At 43.2% G+C, this 19,491-nt stretch overlaps 1 protein-coding gene across 1 annotated transcript in view; it reads right to left on the reverse strand.

The window, feature by feature from the left end:
* Nucleotides 1-146: 146 nt before the first annotated feature.
* LOC111145470 (G protein-coupled receptor 1) overlaps nt 147-19,491 on the reverse strand; it is a 33,931-nt gene continuing 14,586 nt past the window's right edge. Inside the window, exons 2-3 of the mRNA XM_022500369.1 lie at nt 11,963-12,025; nt 147-2,477 (exon numbers count right to left, since the gene is read on the reverse strand). Coding sequence (XP_022356077.1) covers nt 1,382-2,449 — 1,068 coding nt within the window. The 5' untranslated portion in view covers nt 2,450-2,477; nt 11,963-12,025 and the 3' untranslated portion in view covers nt 147-1,381. The remainder of the gene's footprint in view (nt 2,478-11,962; nt 12,026-19,491) is intronic.

A 19,491-nucleotide genomic window follows, 5' to 3' on the forward strand; every position in this document is an offset into this window, starting at 1 on the left:
GAATAATTTCCAAAATCAGATCTGACTGTTGCTATGGACTACTAGTAAAGAACATAGCCAGTAAGTGATCAAAGATTGGCATTTCCAGAAGCTGAGAGATGAAATTGAAAACGGATACTGATTCAATAAATAACATGGCTCCCTTCCCAACTTTCAAAATAAGATTAAGAAATTACAGAAAATTAAATGTTTTTTAAAATTGAAGAGGTTACTGACTTAAAGGCATACTTTATTGTTCTTGTACTGGTGTCTACATGTACACAGTTAGAGGAATAGAAGGTAGAAATATATCAATGTCATATGTGCTTTCTTTTTCTGAAAACATTCTGAGATTGGGCTGGCCTATCCACCATCTAGATGCCAGAGTTTTATGTTTATAGCCATCTTATACATACTTGCACATACCCAGAATTTTCCAAGAATCTTGATATTTATAATGATTTCATGAGGGATTAGGGATAGGAGCATATCCCCATTGGCAGGTGGGGTTTATGTGGCCTCCCCTTGACCCTGAGCTGGACCAGGACTACTTTGACCAAAGAGTACAGTGATGTGATACCGTGTCAGGGGTGGGCGTAGGCTTTAAGAGGGCTAGAAATGCCCACTTTGGTCTCTTAGAGCCCTAACTTGCCATGTAAGAAGTCTGGCTACCCTGAGCTACCATACTGGAAGAGTTGTGTGAAGAAAAAGAAAAGAAGGGACAGTAGGGCAAAGGAGACCAGCTGTTCCAAAACTCGGCCATTTGGGACATCCCAATCGAGCCCATGCTGCATACCTGTGAGGCTGACAGAGATGAACCTCCCTTCTGTGCCTTGAGTTTCTGACTCAGAACTGTGAGATGTTGGGACAATAAATTGTCATTTTAAGCGACTAGATTTTGGGACACTTCACTAAGCATGAAGAGTTTACAATGTTTTAAACTACTGTAATCAATTATTACTTTAATTTATAAATGTATGTACATAGATTTCATGAAATAAAGAAATTAAGTACATGTCGCACTTCAAAAATATGTCTAATAGGTTACTGGTGCAAAATAAAAGTGAACTTAAGCACATATGTTAACATTTCTGAAATGAATTAATCATCTATTTAACATTAAGATCTAGGACTTCAGAGTCATGAAGATTAAAAAAATAATAGCTGATATTGCATCAACAGTGGTGACTAATCCACTGCAGTATAATTAGCAAGAATGACAGATAATTTAATTTGCAGGGGAAAAAAATGAAGATCTTTCCTACATTTCAGACCCACACAAGAATGTAAAACCACCAAACCGCTTAACAAAAAAAGATGGTTATTACCATACCTGGGAACCAAATAATCTGAAAGCGTGTGTCGGGCCCCTTACCCCCTGCAAAAGCCTTCTATGGATAACTCACTGAACTGTTTCCAGCAGACACAAGTTCTTGGTCTCAGAGTTCCTGAGCTGTTCGCTCACTGTGCTGGAACAGCTGACCTCCCACAGCGTGTGCTTTAGGATCTCAGCAACTGAGGCCCGAAAGCGAGTTTGGAACTTCTTACTAATGAGGACGTAAAGGATAGGGTTCAAGCAGCTGTTGAGGAATGCTAGGCCAGTGGAGAGGGGGATGCCGGCCTGAAGCACCTGGTGGAAATAGCTACTGTGGTGGATTGTGAGCTCCCAAATGTTAAACAGGTGATAAGGAGTCCAGCAAATCAAAAAGGCCAGGACCACAGCTAGGATGGTCCAGAAATGCTTACTGGAGACCAGGATGCTTCGCTTCTTCACCTTGAAGATGAGACACAAGTAGCAAATGCTCATTGCTAGCAAGGGGAAGAGGTACCCGACAATAAATTTCACCCAGGTCAGAACATGGTGCCTCATCAAAGTAAGGTCAGGATCATGCTCATGGAAATTGTTATAGCAAAGAGTGTGGTTATTGAACTCCAGAGTGTCCCGGAAGTAGAGGGCAGGACCACCCATTAGAGAAGCCAAAAACCAAATGGAAACAACAACAATCAGGGAGTTCCTTAGGGTTCGGTGCCGATGAGATACGACGGGATGGATCAAGTGGATGTAGCGGTCCATGCTGATCACCGTCAGGAAAAAAACACTAGCAAACATGTTCAGCTGGGCAATGAAGGAATTGGCCTTGCACAACCAGATGCCGAAGGGCCAGTGGAAATTCATGACCACATAGGAGATGTACAGAGGTAGGAAGAGAAGAAAAATGAAATCTGCGATAGCCAGGTTGAGGAACCAGAGAGTGGTGACTGTCTTCTTCCACTTGAACCCTGTGAACCAAATGACAATGGCATTTCCTGGAATGCCCAGAATAAATGCTAAACAGTATAATACCAGCGAGACCCAATGAGCAACTCCCAGGTGGGCTTTCTCCTCCAAATCGGACTCTGAGGAGTAATATTCCAGGTTAAAGGAATAGTTCTCGAATTCTTCAAATAATGTTTCCTCTAGATCTTCCATGACCTTGTCAAGTGGAGGATGAGGATATCTATAGAAGCAAATTTAAAAAGAAAGAAAACAATTCTTAAAAGAGGAAATGCTTGGTGAACAAGGAACATTAGGATAAAAATATTTCATTTGATGAACTGAATGGAAATAGTATAATTTTTGGTAAGGTCTGTGATTATATTCTAGATATCCAAATCTTGGGGGTACTTCAGTTTTGCTCTGGTTACTCTCAAAGCTGTGAGAGCTAATTTTTGCAAAATATTCAGTAAGTGCTAAATTAAAATGATTTGACTCTACAGGTGCAATTCCTCTATCCATAAGGCTTGTAGACCTGACTAGAGAGAATCTAACATTCAGGGCCACCTGGGTGGCTCAGTGGGTTAAAGCCTCTGTCTTCAGCTCAGGTCATGATCTCAGGATCCTGAATCGAGCCCCGCATCAGGCTCTCTGCTCAGCGGGGAGCCTGCTTCCCCCTCTCTCTCCGCCTGCCTCTCTGCCTACTTGTGTTCTTTGTCTGCCAAATAAATAAAATCTTAAAAAAAAAAAGAATCTAACATTCAATAGGCATTGATTAGGTTCTGACTCTGCATTATTATTTTATGGAAGATACAAAAGAAAACATGAATACTTATGTGGTGATGACTTCAAAGCCCCTAGTTATACCCTGACTTTCTTTTTCTTTTTCTTTTTTTTAAAGATTTTATTTATTTATTTGACGGACAGAGATCACAAGTAGGCAGAGAGGCAGGCAGAGAGAGAAGGAGAGAGGAGGAAGCAGGCTCCCTGCTGAGCAGAAAGCCTGATGCGGGGTTTCGATCCCAGGATGCTGGGATCATGACCTGAGCTGAAGGCAGAGGCTTTAACCCACTTAGCCACCCAGGCGCCCCATACCCTGACTTTCTAAGCCAGACAAGAGTCCCAAATATTTCTTCAAACCACACCTCCAGATCTTACTGGCAAGCACTGGAGGTTCTGACACACTGTTTTGCACCACAGATGTTTTGAGTCTATGTGTATAAAGGCAAACATGTTTGTAAGAATTCTATCAGTGTGGAAGACTTTTAAACTGAAAGGTATCCTTTGGAGTAAAATCGACTCTGACCATTTAATTTCTGTATCAATTTCCTATAGAGTGCCACTAAATTTTATTTCAATATTTATCTCATTGAAATTCCTTTGTTTTGAATTAATTTGGATTAATTATGTTCCACATTTACAACAAAAGTGTGATTTATTAATCAGCTTTATTTTGTTTCTTTTTGCCCCTACCAAAATTTGTCTATTATAATTTCACCCAAAGTTAAGTTTTCTTTTGTGACCTTTTTTCTCCTTCCTATCAGGACCAGTTTTTTTGGGTTAAGAAGAGGTAAAAGTCATTTTTACAATTAAAAAAAAAAAAGTTTACTGGGTACATTTTTATTTTTTTATTTTTAAAATTTTTTTTATTTTTTAATTAACATATAATGTATTATTAGCCCCAGGGGTACAGGTCTGTGAATCGCCAGGTTTACACACTTCATAGCAATGTCCCCAATGTCCATAACCCCACCATCCTCTCCCTGCCTGCCCCCCTCCCACTGGGTATAATTTTAATTACATCAATTTTATTTCATATTGTTTCTGTTTGTTAGTATTCAAAATCAAGAAGAAAGAGATTAATAGTTATATTCATTTCATGGAGCTGTAATAATTAATGGGGCAAACATACAAGATACGGGATTATAAGGAAGCCTGGGTGGTATAGTCAGTTAAGCTTCTGACTTCAGCTCAGGTCATGATCCCAGGGTCCTCGGATTGAACCCGAGTGTGTGGAACTCCCTGCTCCCACGCTCTCTCTTGCTTTCTTTCTCTCTCTTTCTCAAATAAATAAATAAAATCTTTTAAAAAATGAGATTATAGTAAGGGTAAAATGAAAAGGTCAAAACATGTAGTGTTGCTCAGAGACATCTCACATTCAATTCTACTAACACTGAATTCATCATCCTACCTCAAAGTGTTTGAGGAACCTGGCAGGGCATAATTAAAAAATAAAAGAAATTCATTAGCCTCCTCCCAAACCCAGGCCCAGCCGCCTTCTCTTTGTTTTTCAATATTCAGCTTAAATGCCACCTTTTCCTGGAAACATTTTCTGACATTACCTTTGCCCGGATAATTATACTAATAATCACTATTATCATCTTTTAAAAAGTCAATGTTATTGGGAATTATCTAGGTGCCAGGCACCTATGGTCTAATTTGATCCTCATGAGAATCTTATAAAGAAGGTAAGTAGTACTATTATTCCCACTTACAAGAAAGGATACTGAAGTTTGAGGAAACTTCGTGACTTGCGCAGGATCACACAGCCTTTAACTGGAGAGTCAGGATATGAACTCAAATCTACTGGACCCAGAGCTTGGACTCTTAGTTACTATGATTTCGTATGACACTGTATTCTTATTGTACTCGATACACTAAATTGTCATTGGTTTATCTTTGATTTCTGCCCTACCAAATTCTTTCTTTTTTCTTTTTTAAGATTTTATTTATTTATATGACAGAGATCACAAGTAGGCAGAGAGACACGCAGAGAGAGAGAGAGGAGGAAGCAGGCTCCCTGCTGAGCAGAGAGCCCAATGCGGGGCTCGATCCCAGGACCCTGGGATCATGACCTGAGCCGAAGGCAGAGGCTTTAACCCACTGAGCCACCCAGGCGCCCCTGCCTATGACCTTTTAAGCTATTAGGAATCCTGAAGCCAAATGGCCCAGGTGGCAGTTTAGATCACCTTACAAAATCCTAAGCAGTAAGTAGAAGGACCCTCATTCTCCAAGCACAGAATGCCAAAGGAAGACCCCGAGTTACACTAGAACCATTAACCTGACCAAAAGTCAGAAACCCCCCCCTTCTAATGCCATTACTGACCCTGCTGGGCCAGAAGGATCACAGGGCCTGCTGAAGGACACCAGCCACCAGTCTTCTCTGTTCTTTTGGTAGGGGGGAAGGTACCGCAAGGATGAGTGATCTAGTTTGTCCGTTTCAGAATCCCTTCAAACAGAAAACCCTGTATCAGAGAGGTCCCCAATCTTTCAGAGAGCAAATGAGGTGATTAGACACAAGATCCAGTTAGCTCAAGCTTGGAGAAAGATTGTCAAGAATTGCTGAATGCTGCCCAGCTGAAACCTTCACAGGAAATATAATCTAAGAATTCCCCTGTGACTTAGAGCAGATGTTTTTGTGTGGTGGCGATGGTGAGGGATATGGGTAGGATGGAGAAAAGAGAGAAGTAAGGCAGAATTCAGCAACTGTCCCCCCGAGTCCTTGGACAAGCACAGTTAACCTTTAAGGACATGGTCTCATTTAATTATCACAGCTTGTTTATATGCTGCTTTATAGTTTATAGGCTCCTCCGGATCTAATTAAGTTTCCAGATCTCATACTTACCCACCTACCTAGAGGCTAACTATATTAGTTTCATAGGGCTGACGTGACAAAGCACTCTAAACTTGAAATTTCTTTCTTTTTTTTTTTAAGGGTGGTTTCTTTCTTCCTTTCTTTCTTTCTTTCTTTCTTTCTTTTTTTTAAAGAGATTTTTATTTATTTATTTGACAGACAGAGATCATAAGTAGGTAGAGAGGCAGGCAGAGAGAGAGAGAGGAGGAAGCAGGCTCCCTGCCGAGCAGAGAGCCCGATGCGGGGCTCGATCCCAGGACCCTGGGATCATGACCTGAGCCGAAGGCAGAGGCTTTAACCCACTGAGCCACCCAGGTGCCCCAAACTTGAAATTTCTTAGTAACAGAAATTCATTGGTCACAGTCCGGAGGCTAGAAGTCTGAAGTCAGGTGGGAAGTCAGAGGGAAGTCTTTGAGGGAGACTCTGTCCTGTGCTAGCTTCTGGTGATTTGCCAGCAAACTTTGGCCTTTCTTGGCTTGTACATGTGTTATCCTCAAACCTGCCTTCATTGCCTCATGGGGCTCTGCCTGAGTGTCTGTCTCTGTGCCCAAATGTCACCCTTCCATAAGGACTTGTGTCCTACTGGATTACTGGTGGATTACAACCCACCCTAATGACCCTGTTTTAACTTGACGACCTCTGTAAAAACCGTAATTCCAAATAACATCACACTGTGAGAGGCCGAAGGCTTAGATGTCAACGTACCCTTTTGGAGAGGCGCAATTCCACCCGCAGCACGAACCCGGAGCCGGCAGCCACCTCCGAATTGTAATCACTCATTCATTTAGCACATGTTCAGTAAGTGCCTGCATTTCTCAGGCGCTATTCTAGTTAATTGTGCTTCTTCACTAAATGAGACAATTATTTCTTCCCTTTCAGATTTTAGAGTCTAGCAGGAGATAGTAAAAAATAAACGTAATAGAAAAGCAAATTACATAGCGTGTTAAAGTGTGTTAAAAGCTGGTAAGTGCTGCAGAAAAACGGGGGGCGGGGGAGGGAGGAACGGAATAAAAGGGACAAGAGAGCAGGTTCTAATTTTCAGTGAGGTGGTCAGAGAAGGGCTCACTGGGGGGCCAGCAACCACAGTCGGAGGGACGTAAGGGAGTTAGTCATGTGGATATTGTGGGCAGGAGGGTCCTAGGCAGAGGGAACAGCCAGTGCCTTAGGGCAAAGTGTGTCTAACGTATTCCAGAAATAGTGAGGATACCAGTATGTCTCGAGTAGGGTGAGCACTGCGAACAAGGGGAAGAGTAGAAGGAAAGAAGCAGCAAGGGTGTGTGAGAGGTCAGATATATAGACATTTGTAGGCCACTGAAGGACTCTGGTTTTCACTCTAAGGGAAATGGGATGCCCCTGAAGGATTCTGAGCAGAGGAGAAAAGTAATCTGTTTCTATTATCGTACAGTCCCTCCTTCTGTTAAGTTGAGAAGAGACTGCTGTGGGTAGTGGTGACGGCGGCGGTGGGGCACCCACGTGTAGAAGCAGTGAGACTGATTCCAAGATTACTGGAATAATCCCGGGCGGAGATGAGGGTGGCTGGGACCAGGGCGGTAGCAGAAATGATGAGAAAGGCCTGAATTTGGGGTGCCTGGGTGGCTCTGTCCATTGAGCATCTGACTCTTGATCAGTCCGTGATCACAGAGTCATGGGACTGAGCCCTTGGTCAGGCTCTGTGCCCAGTGGGGAGTCTGCCTGAAAGGCTTTCCCTCAGCCCTTCCTCCCACTCACGCACATGCGCTCTAAGTAAATAAGTAATAAAAAAAAAAAAAGGACAGACTGAATCCTAATTTATACGTCAAAGACAGAATCAATAGATTTCTTAGAGGATCTGATGTGAAAGAGAAGAGTTAAAAATGACTCCCAGGCCTTGGGGTCTCCTGTACCAGGTATCTCCTGATACCCCTTGTTCCGTCTAGTCATTGGCTTGAATATAGATACAGCTATGAGCTATCTCGCACTGCGTGGATGAGGAAAACATGTGTTTCATAAGATAGAAGAAGCGTGGGTCCTCCTTAGCCCTCGTTGAGCACAGCTGCCCTACCTCTCTGGACTTCCTCCTTCTGGATTGCTTAGTGAGAACATATTTGCCCTGCTATTCTTTGGGGCTTTGTTAAAGCAGCAGGACCCGTACCCTAACTCACTTAGCTTCCCTGGGCCTTGCTTTAAGCACTGTGGCGGAGCCCTGGCCATGCCCATGTCTTGTGAGAAGATGCCAGGAGAAACCCTTGAGCAAGGAGCTCTTCCTACCAGTGGCCGTGGCTTCAGGAAGCTTACTGGGGGAGAGAGTGGGGTGGGGACCTTCCCCTGGGGACAACAGAAAGAGAAAGAAGTTGACCTTGTAAGGGAAATCTCTGTACCCCAGCAAGAGTCATTTAAGGAACACCCTTCTCAACCATGGAGGCCAACTATGTATGAGGGAGGTTTTGCAAGTGACCATGGTAAGCTGATAAGACTCCTACTTTATAAGGAAATGGGGGGCAGACCTTGAGTTGCGCTGATATTAGACCTATACTCTTTTGGCAGAGGCTAAACATCCTCTGCCCTCTATTTCACATTTAAATGTCCCAGGGGCAGGTAACCATAAGAAGTTCAGTAGTTCAGGCTGGGGAGACAACAGGATTCAAGGGAACGGAGGAACAAGAGGGCCGCCCCCAGTGGGCAGCAGCTCCTCTGTCCTAGCCAACTGTTTCCATGCGGGAAGTGAGGACTTAGCGTTGCCAGAGTTTTTGAAGAATGGCTGGATATCTATATTATTAATGTGAAAAGCTTCTACTTTCTAAACGACTGTTTCAGGACAAAACAGCTGCAGACCACATTCAGCCTGTCCACAGACCTGTGACCCCTGGGGTGGGCCAACTCTTGAAAAGTTTGAGCTTTTAACAGTGAAGGAGGAGGCTGTGCATTAAAATGGAAATAGGGGCGCCTGGGTGCCCCAATGGGTTAAGCCTCTGCCTTCAGCTAAGGTCATGGTCTCATGGTCCTGGGATCGAGCCCCACATCGAGCCCCACATCCTGCTCTCTGCTCAGCAGGGAGCCTGCTTCCCACCACCCCACCCCACCCCCGCCCGCCTGCTGCTCTGCCTACTTGTGATCTCTCTGTCAAATAAATAAATAAAATCTTTAAAAAAAATAAAATGGAAATAGAAACTCTGAATTGGCCTCTGCAGATGACTTGCCCCTTGGTCCCTGGGAGGCGACTGTGATTCAAGGCTACTCGAGGCCTCTGCAGAGACCCTCACTTTACCTTTCTACCAATTAATACAGCAGATGAGCTATAAGTTGGGACAAAGGAAAGGGAGAAGGACAAGCAGACTTTGCGCTGAGTGCGGCGGAGCCTGACACAGGACTCTTATCTCACGACCCATGAGATCATATGACCTGAGCAAAAATCCACAAAGTAGGACGCTCAACTTACTGAGCCACCCAGGTGCCCCTAGAGATGACTTTTTAATTTTTTTTTAGAGATGAATTATTAAACTTGTGAAAACTGATATTCTGCTGTATCATCAATCGTGTTGTGTTAAACTTATCTGTTCATCTGTGGTGGGATAAGAGAAAAAGGGCAAAAAGGAGATAGAGAAAGAAAACATGAGAAAGTGTGTCCTCAGTTTAATCATGTGGACACAGTGCACACACACACACGTGCTTATATACACATACACATATGGCTCGGAGAAGGGAGGGAAGGATGGAAAGCAGACGTCGCGGTGAAACTAGAGAAACATCTGGGCAAGAGAAATGAGCCTTGCTGGGCAGTCGCCCGAAATGAAGATGAATGGCAAGCGAATTAAGTCCTTCAGCCCAGGCCCGAAGGAAACCCTGTCATTTATTAAACAGGCAGAGTCAATCCGCGTTGGCCGGCGGTGACTTTCCATCGGGACCTCATGGAGCTTTCGTGATGTGGAAGTGCTTTGCGGAGCGCAAGAGCAGCGCCGGGATGAGACTTTCAGACTTGACGGAAAAGAGGAAAGAGCTACTGTATTTGTCTTAGACCATATGTGCTGCTGAAAGGCAAATAAATTATTCTGACTGAGATGAAGACTAACAGAGGTATACGTGACCGTAACCACTGTTGAGGGGCCCCTTAAGTAAGCACCAGGCTGTGCCCCATGTGAGAACACACGCAGGCTCCCCCAGGCCAGGTTAGAGACGCGTGAAAAGCCCCCGGTGTGGAGCAAAGGTCAGAGCACTGTCCCTGAAGGGTATGGTTTGTTTCCAAAGAATGTGAAGAGGTTTGTTTACCACAGGGATTTAGATTTCGGGGGGGGACACTCCCGTTATCACATTCCTGGGTTATGGCTACTCGAGTGGCAAATGTCGAGTCTGGGTGCACAGAACTGTTTTTAAAAGTAAATAAATTGGTTTCTGAGCCATCCAGATTTAATAGATCGTAAAGCCTAAACCCATCTCTGAATAAACAGATTTCACTGCGAGAGTCCTGGTGGAAAGCGTGATGATAAATTGTCTGCAAAACCCAGATGACTTTGGGGAAGGACATCTGGTAGAAATGTGTATCATTAAACTTTTAAAGGTGGCTTTCAACGTTTAAACTTTTAAATGTGGCTTGGCTATAGAGGGAAACATTTTGTTCATCTACCTTGACAAAACACAAAGATTCCTTCTGGCAGAACATTTGGTGAATGCAAAGGGGTTTCATTTAGTTCCATAGTGAGGAGTTAGATGGATTTTTATGGACAATCACAGAAGTCTTAAGAAAATGTAGTCTCCACTCTACTTGGAACAGAGAAAAGGATTTGATGTTGCTCATCTTTGTGTATGAGGATTGCCTGTGTAGAGCTCCCCTGTAAACCGTGGTTAAAAAATTCAAGAGCTGAATGTGCCTCTTCAGAGATTCTTGTGGAAACTTGAGGGAACATGTATTTTGCTTCAGAATGAATGACAGAAATGAGGAGAAAGAATTGATAGACATGACGGAGAAAACCTGGTGAAAACCACAGATCCATGACCCAGCAAACTTGAATTTCCAAGGGCTGTCTTCTTAGGGAAAAGAGATTTTTTTTTTTTTTTTAAAGAATGTGTGTGTGTGTTGTGGGGGGAGAGGTTGTTTGGAGGCATTGCTCAGTATTTTCCACTAGCTATCAAATATAAACTCTACACCACACCCCAGACTGTTCTCAAGATCTTTGACACCAGCAGAGTATTTTGCTGCCCTCTGGATGAACAGCCTCTACTTGGAAGCTATGACAGTACAGCAATGCTTATAAAGATACTCTATTGATTCGGTGAAGGGAAGTAAAGGAGGTTTAAAGAACGAAAGTTTGGGTTGTTTCAATGTTCCAGCAGGTGCTTCCTGCTGGTTGGGAGGTGATGGAACCATGACTGTCCCATCGCTTCTCCTGGCTTCACTTATCCATTAATAGAAAAGCATCTTGCCTATCTACAGTTCCTATGTCATTTATTACTTAATTTCAGACAGTAAGATAAATAACAACAGTCCTTGACATACTAGAAAGATGGAAGTATTTTGGTTTGGCTCAAAAAAGGCAACAAAAAAAGGGGAGCGCCGGGTCATGAAGCCCTTGAATGTCATGTTCAAATATTTGGATTCTATTCCATTGCCAGTTGGGAGCAAATAAAAATGTCTGTAGCAGGGAGGGACACCATTGAACCTTTGTTTTTGTAAAGATCATCTGGGAGTGATTTGGGAAAATGTTGCCATGACTGAAGCCAAAGATGGAAGGGCCTTAGGCATGAGAGTGAGAATAAAGATGAGGAAGATATCTTTGATAGATATCATCTAGGAAATTAATAGACGCTTTCAGGAAGCTTAGCTAAACTGAGTATAACCTTCACAATAACTTTTTTATTGAGTTGGCATTAAAATCAACCTCAGGAAAGCTAACTAATTTTAGGCATACACATGTTTTATTCACTTTTAAAGGTGATGGGGTTGGGAGAAAGTTCTTCCCCATTCAATCAAGTGGTAATGAAATGATACCTATTTTTCACTCTGTTGGGGTCAAGGTCTTTTCATTAAAAGGCACCTGCAGGCTGATTGTGAGTCTAAACCCCGGGTTTCATTTGAACAGTTGGAAAGGACCCAGCACGTATTTGCAAAGTCAACACCTACTTACGCTTCAGTTGTTCCAGTGCTTCACTCAGAAATTAGGGTCCGGGTTTGTACAATCTGTATGGCTCTGTGGATTGCTGGGAGAGAACAGTGAATGATTAACCTCGGGTCAGGGAGCAACCTTCAGGCTTCATTTGTTTGCGAGACTTTGAGCTAATGAACACACAGGTGTAATTGAAATATCCAGCAATAAAGTGGTCCATGGCTCTGGAATCACAGTGCCTGTTATCAGATCCCAGTCCCACCTCTTCCTGGCTGTAGATTCTTGGACAAGTCGCCTCCTACCTCAAAACCTCAACTTCCTCGCTTGTAAAATAAGTGTAGTAATAGCACTAACTCGTAGGGTTGCTGTAGTCATCACATAAGGAGATCCTCAAAAAGTGGTTTATTCAGGACCTGGCCCATAAAGCGTACTCATGATTTGATTATTGATTATTACCAGTTCAGGACTAAATGCGGCACACGATGGAGGGGAAGGTAGAATAGAAGAGGACTTGTTTGTGTTACTTCATGAACAGTGTGAGAAGAGGGGCACCTGAGTGCCTCAGTTGGTTAAGTGTTCGACTCTTGATTTTGGCTCAGGTCATGATTTCAGGGGGCCTGCTTAAGATTCTCTCCCTCCCTCTCTCCCTCTGTTTCTGTCTCTAAAAAATAAAATAAAATAAAATAAAATAAAATAAAATAAAAATTTGTTTTGGGGGTGCCTGGCTAGCTCAGTCAGGAGAGGAAGCCACTCTTGGTCTTGGGGTCATGAGTTCAAGTCCACATCGGGAGTAGAGATTACCTAAATAAATAACTTTAAAAAAAAAATTTTTTTTAAAAGATTTTATTTATTTATTTGACAGACAGAGATCACAACTAAGCACAGAGGCAGGCAAAGAGAAGGGGGGGAAGCAGGTTCCCCGCCGAGCAGAGAGCCCGATGCAGGGCTTGATCCCAGGAACCCTGGATCATCACCTGAGCCGAAGGCAGAGGCCCCAACCCACTGAGCCACCCAGGTGCCCCCTAAATAAATAATTTTTTTTAAAGATTATTTATTTATTTATTTATTTATTTGACAGACAGAGATCACAAGTAGGCAGAGAGGCAGGCAGAGAGAGAGAGAGAGAGGAGGAAGCAGGCTCCCCGCCGAGCAGAGAGCCCGATGTGGGGCTCGATCCCAGGACCCTGAGATCATGACCTGAGCTGAAGGCAGAGGCCTTAACCCACTGAGCCACCCAGGCGCCCCTAAATAAATAACTTTTAAAAGTATAAATAATGGGGCACCTGGGTGGCTCAGTGGGTTAAGCCTCTGCCTTCAGCTCAGGTCATGATCTCAGGGTCCTGGGATTGAGCCCCGCATCGGGATCTCTGCTCAGCAGAGATCCTGCTTCCTCCTCTCTCTCTCTGCCTGCCTCTCTGCCTACTTGTGATCTCTCTCTCTCTCTGTCAAATAAATAAATAAAATATTTTTAAAAACAAATAAATAAAAGTATAAATAAATACTTGCTTTGCTTTGGGAGGCCTGGGGGCTCACTCGGTTAAGTGTCTGCCTTCTGCTCAGGTCATGGTCTTAGGATCCTGGGATTGAGCCCCACATCCGAGCCCCACAGCCAGCTCCTGCTCAACAGGGAGCCTGCTTCTACTTCTCTTCTACCTGCTTGTGCACACACACTCACTCTCTCTCTCTCTCAAATAAATAACTAAAATCTTTCTTTAAAAAACTTGTTTTGTGGGCTTCATATTTTTAAAAAGATTAAATCTGTATGGGGTTCACACATTGTTAGATGCTGCCTTCTGACGGTGTTTGAGTCGGGGAGCCCCTATGCCTAGCCCTCAGATACCATTATTATCCCCAGATCTGGCCAAGAGTGGTGAAAAATGGAATACTGTAGAGCATTTTAGTCTTCTTACTTCTCTCCTTTAAATAAGCTACTTATTTACTTTTGAATAAGGATATGGTATAGGCCTTTTTACTTTTTTCTTTCTTTTTAAATGTAAGCTTTATGCCCAACATGAGGTTCAGACTCATGACACCAAGATAAAGAGTTCTGATCAAGACGCACATGTTCTACCAACTGACCCAGCCAGGAACCCCAACATAGTCTAGGTCTTTATTTCACTTCTTTCCATATTTTACTGAGTCTGGGAGAATCACCACCATCAACAACGTATGTTTCAAAGCCTTGGTCATAGCAAAGAGAAATCCCCAAATCAGCATTTCCTTGAAAAGAGATTTTTCAAGGAATTTTTTAGCAGAAGGGATGTGGGTACTGAATTTGAAAACCTTGATGGCACAGGACTTGTGTGACTTTATTTTTGTAGGGCATATGACCGCACAGCTGCTGGAGATCCGAATTTTTCCAATTTACTTTCTGAATATTTTCATTCATACAAATGGTCCACACTAAAGCTTTAATCCTTTTTAATGTCTCTGACAGTGTTATGTCTCCTGAAGAACTGATTCTGGAAGCAGGAGTCACAACAGGGCACTTCACCGATTACATGACTTCTCAGAAGTAGACACCACCCATGGTTTAAATTCTGAAAAGCCAGGGGCACACAGTATAATGCTGTGCAGCCTACCATAGCGTACCTGTTTTCTATTTCATCATTACCTGGACTGAAGATGTCTTGTTTCTCAATCACATTTTGTCCATGACATTTACAGAAGTGTAAGGGGGAATAGCCGATTTAGGGTGAAAACTGCATGGGCAGCCATTTGAGTCTTACTTTAATTTATACTAAGACATTTCCTTTGTTAAGGAAAGAGAAGGCCTGGGTGCCTGGGTGCCTCAGTCGGTTAAGGGTCAGACTCTTGGTTTCGGCTGAGCTCATGATCTCATGTGTCCTGAGATGGAGCCTTGCATCAGGCTCTGCTCACAGTGGGGAGTCTGCTTGGGTCTTTCCCTTTGTCCTTGCCCCACTCGCGTGTTCTCATGCTCTCTCTCCTAAATAAATAAGTCTTAAAAAAAAAAAAAGAAGAAGAAGAAGAAGAAAGAAAAAGAGAGAGAGGCTATTCTAAAAGGGAAGGAACAGAAGTCAAGGGACTTGCAGAATAGACTGAATTTGTAGCCACTTGACAAAACAATACTGTGTCTCTCTCAGAGAAGTAGTAAGTGAACTTGGTCAAGGAGGTGGAAGGGAAACTTGTTTTGGTTGCAAGAGTAATGTTTTTTCAACACAGCAGCAAAAATGTGCGGGGTGGAGGGAAGGGCGACAATTCTAGAACTTCCTCCCATTCATGTAAGATTATGCTTGACAATGTGTTTGCCTTTCTCCAGCCCTGGGAGGACATGGGAGGGGGTGTGGTCACAGAAATGTAGTCACAGAAGATAAAACAAAGCCTAAGTCGAAAGTCTTGCCAATCGATCATTATCAAACAGTTGAGTGCCAGAACCATAATTTTGATGGTTTCCAGCCTTTCATCATGAACATTTAAAATTATTTTATGGTAATGGAAACAAAGCTGGCAGCTTCATCTCCATCTTGTCATGGTCAGTCTGCGTCAGGAATAGTTTGTTGAGGTTGTCCAAACAGATTTTGAGAAGACCACTGGGAAGCGAAAGCAGTGTTAGGGAAGGACTCAGGGGACTGAAATGACTTGACGTTGTCTTTGTTGACATGTTTGAAGCAAACCAGCAAGAAAAGGAACACTGAAGGTGTTTGATATCTGTCTTCAGATACTCAAAGATGAGGAAAAAGTGAGACATTTATTCTCTGTGTTTCTCATGTTGGAGCTATGGCAAAAAAAAAAAAAATGTTGGCATCGCAGCCAGGAAAATTTTGGCTTAGTAGAAACAAGAATTTATAGCTGTTCAAAACGGAGAATGTTAAAAACCAGCAGCCAACAAATTGAGCAAACAGATGCATAACATCGGGTGGGCACTGAGGGGGGTTCGGGCACAGGCTGGCTGCCGGATGGAGAGGCCCCAGAAGGCACAGAAACACGCACGAAGGGGGTCTTAAACTTCGTCTTCTAAGAGCAAGAATCTATGACAACTTTTTTTTCAGATTACTTTTGAGCCCTTATTTTCTATCTACTTGATTAGGAAACTGAAGATGAGGAAAATTGCAAAACTTGGAAAAACCATTTGGCTGGCAAGCTGGCATGGTCCGAATTCTTATCCAAATATGTGACTGTGCATGCTCTTAACCTTTAGGCACCAAGGCACAAGAAGCCTTTCTCAAGCAGGAGAGATTCTTTTTTTTTTTTCTTTTTTGATTTTATCTATTTATTTGACAGGCTGAGATCACAAGTAGGCAGAGAAGCAGGCAGAGAGAGAGGAGGAAGCAGGCTTCCTGCTGAGCAGAGAGCCTGATGTGGGCTCGATCCCAGGACCCTGTGATCATGACCTGAGGCGAAGGCAGAGGCTTTAACCCACTGAGCCACCCAGGTGTCCCTGCAGGAGAGATTCTGAGAATGACACCTACTTAGAGAATAATTCGAAGTTCCTGTACTAGAGCTATCCCTGTGGTTAAATGAAAAACAAAACAAAACAAAAGGAAACAAAAAAAATGAAGCCCTCTTCCCTACACGTGAGGACTCCTAGCTAGGACGAAGCTGAGAATGACAGAAGAGAGCTGCTTGGGCTCTTTCTTGGACTTCCTCACCACTCACCACCTGCCACCCGCACCCCTTGGCCCAGGGGACGCCCCTGTGAGCACAGATTGTAACTCTGAGCTCCGGTCACAGAGGCATATTAATCCTGCTTCATAGGCCCCTGTTTGCCCAGAACCTATTCTGTTCCTGGCGCTGGTTCTGACTCTGCTGTTAAAGTCTCTGCAAAATGTGGAAAAGTGAAGAACCAAACTGTCTGACCAGGACCCTAGACCACCTCCCATGTAGCTTTCCGGCAGCTGGGTTTGCGAGGACATTCAGACAAATGCGTATTCTTACTGCTCTGGAGCAGAGGTCTGCCTTGGTGAACTGGACCACACGTGAACCTGGAGGACAGAATTTGCCAAAGGCTTCTCCTTTCCTCCTGGATTCACTGGGATTTTTTTCTTGGCTTCCTAAAGGCAAGGGTACTTTCAAATAGTATATACGTATCCAGGTCCTAGCTTACCACTTCGGGCATAGGACATGGATGAGAGAGAAGAAAATCAGAAAAGGGGAAGAAAACTTTTTTTTTTTTTTTTTTTAAGATTTATTTATTTACTTGAGAGAGAAAGACAGAAAGAGCACAAGCCAGGAGAGAGGCAGAGGCAGGCAAGAGAGAATCAGACACCGTGCTGAGCTGGAAACCTGACGTGGGGTTCCATCCCAGGACCTGGAGATCATGACCTGAGCCGAAAGCAGATGCTTAACCATCTGAGCCACCAAGGCACCCGGGGAAGAAAACTTTTAACCCAGTTTCTACTTCTGATCAAAGCCCTCCGACTAAACCTCATCTAAAGATAGGAGCGTATTCACTTTGAGGCTCCATTTTGTCCAGAGCCTTTGAAGGGAACCAGGTTCATTATGGAAACAGTGTTCTTTAGAGATTAGCATGACCCACTGTCACATCTCGAGTTTCCCCCATGCTCTTGTCTCTTTCTTTTTTCTCTTTTAAAAGATTTTATTTGTGTTGCCTGGGTGGCTCAGTCGGTTAAGCTGTCTGCTTTCTGCTCAGCAGATGATCCCAGGGTCCTGGGATCGAGCCCTGCGTAGGGTTTCCTGCTCAGCAGGAAGCTTGCTTCTCCCTCTGCCTGCCACTCCTCCTGCTTGTGCGCTCGCTCACACACTCTCTGACAAATAAATAAATAAAATCTTTAAAAAAAATAAAACAGGGGCGCCTGGGTGGCTCAGTGGGTTAAAGCCTCTGCCTTCGGCTCAGGTCATGATCCCAGGGACCTGGGATGAAGCCCGGCATAGGTCTCTCTGCTCAGCAGGGAGCCTGCCTGCTCCCCGCCCCTTCTCTGCCTGCCTCTCTGCCTATTTGGATCTCTGTCTGTCAAATAAATAAAATCTTAAAAAAAAAAAAATAAAACAAACGCGAGCCATTTTGCCTCAATACACTACTGTGGATACTTTGTGATCTATCTCTGAACATCTGGGCCTCTCACTCTATATATTCAATGATCCCACTACAACTTACAATTATAATAATAATTTGCTATTATCCCAGACATGGGAATTATTTCCTTACTGTTTGTCCCCTTAGCTCCCCCAAGAGTCAGATTGCATGAAGGCCCAAGATCAGGGTAAGGCAAGTGAGGCAGGGTCATATAAGAGCAAGGCCGTATCCTGACTTTGCTTAAAATTTTGGTGTTTTTTTTTTTTGTCCAGCAGATGTTTTACATTCATTTTAATTAATGAGATTTTGGGTACTTGTGACAATTTTGTATCAATTGCCTCACCCTAGTGTTGACCCTCCCATAACACTTGACCCCATCTAAGTCCGCAGGTAACCGAGTAGCTGGGTGTGTTGAACAAGTTTCAGAACTAATTACAGGTGGTTCTAAGTCTTAGTTCTGCATGTCACTACTGCACGTCTTTGGATGAGTCCCCTTCCTACTGGGACCCCATGGGTCTCCTCTGAAAAACACAGGGGACATTTAATTTTAAACCTTTATGAGAAGCACCAAGATGGCAGGACAATGTATTCTAGCTCTTTAACTATCCTCCCTGCCTCCAAATAGCACCAAATCTGGTGTTTTGCACGGAGTGGGTATTCAAAAAATATCTTCTAGTCAATGCTTTTTGCACATTGAAACAAAATTATAAACCAAGGTCCCAAATGAAAAGCCTGCACAAATTAGAAACATTCTGCAAACAAAACAGAAACCTCCCCAAACAAAAACACTGCCCCTCCCTCATTCTTCTCAGGAAAAAAAAAAAAAAAAAAAAAAAAAGAATTTAAAATCCTTGCTCTCTGATTTATTTAATTATGGCAAATTCTTTTTTTTCCGGGAAATATTCTATTCAAATATTTCAGGTTTTGAGTGAAGCAGACTTGTGTAATCACCCAGCCCTCAGGGATTTCTTTCCATCTAAAGATACTAGTACCACCCTAATGAGTCAGATTTCATAAAATGTAACATCTGTGAGAAAAGGTTATAAACATGCGATGGTGCCCAAAACAGCTGTGGAACTTCCGAAGAAATAGAATCTCCACTTCCTAACTAGTTCTTCATATTTTAAGTTTGCATAACTAGAAGGTAAGGAGACAGCGTATTCATATGCTCCCCTCTTCTTTCCTTAACTAAGAAAAAAAATAAATGAAGGAAGGAAGGAAGGGGGAAGGAAAAGAATATCGTCAGATCCTGGTTCAGTGGTAAAACATCGGACTGTATTTTAAGAGCTTTCTTTTATTCTTAGTTCATTTTACAATAGGCAGCTTATCCATTTACCTACTGTCTATAGTGGTAGCAATGAGAGAGAAGAGCCACTTCTGAGACCTCTTAACCATATTATTTTGTAAATTGGTTCTGGACACAGTAACTATACAATAAAATGATCTGCATTTATTTAATATCTTTCTTTCATCTTTGATACGATTCACCTTGTCCCAGAGGCAGAGGTCTGGTACTTGATGGAAAGGAAAGAGATCTTGTGAAAGTCATTAAATA

This window comes from Enhydra lutris, unplaced genomic scaffold, assembly GCF_002288905.1.
Source record: "Enhydra lutris kenyoni isolate GAN:26980312 unplaced genomic scaffold, ASM228890v2 scaffoldscaffold1, whole genome shotgun sequence".
Lineage (NCBI taxonomy): Eukaryota > Metazoa > Chordata > Mammalia > Carnivora > Mustelidae > Enhydra > Enhydra lutris.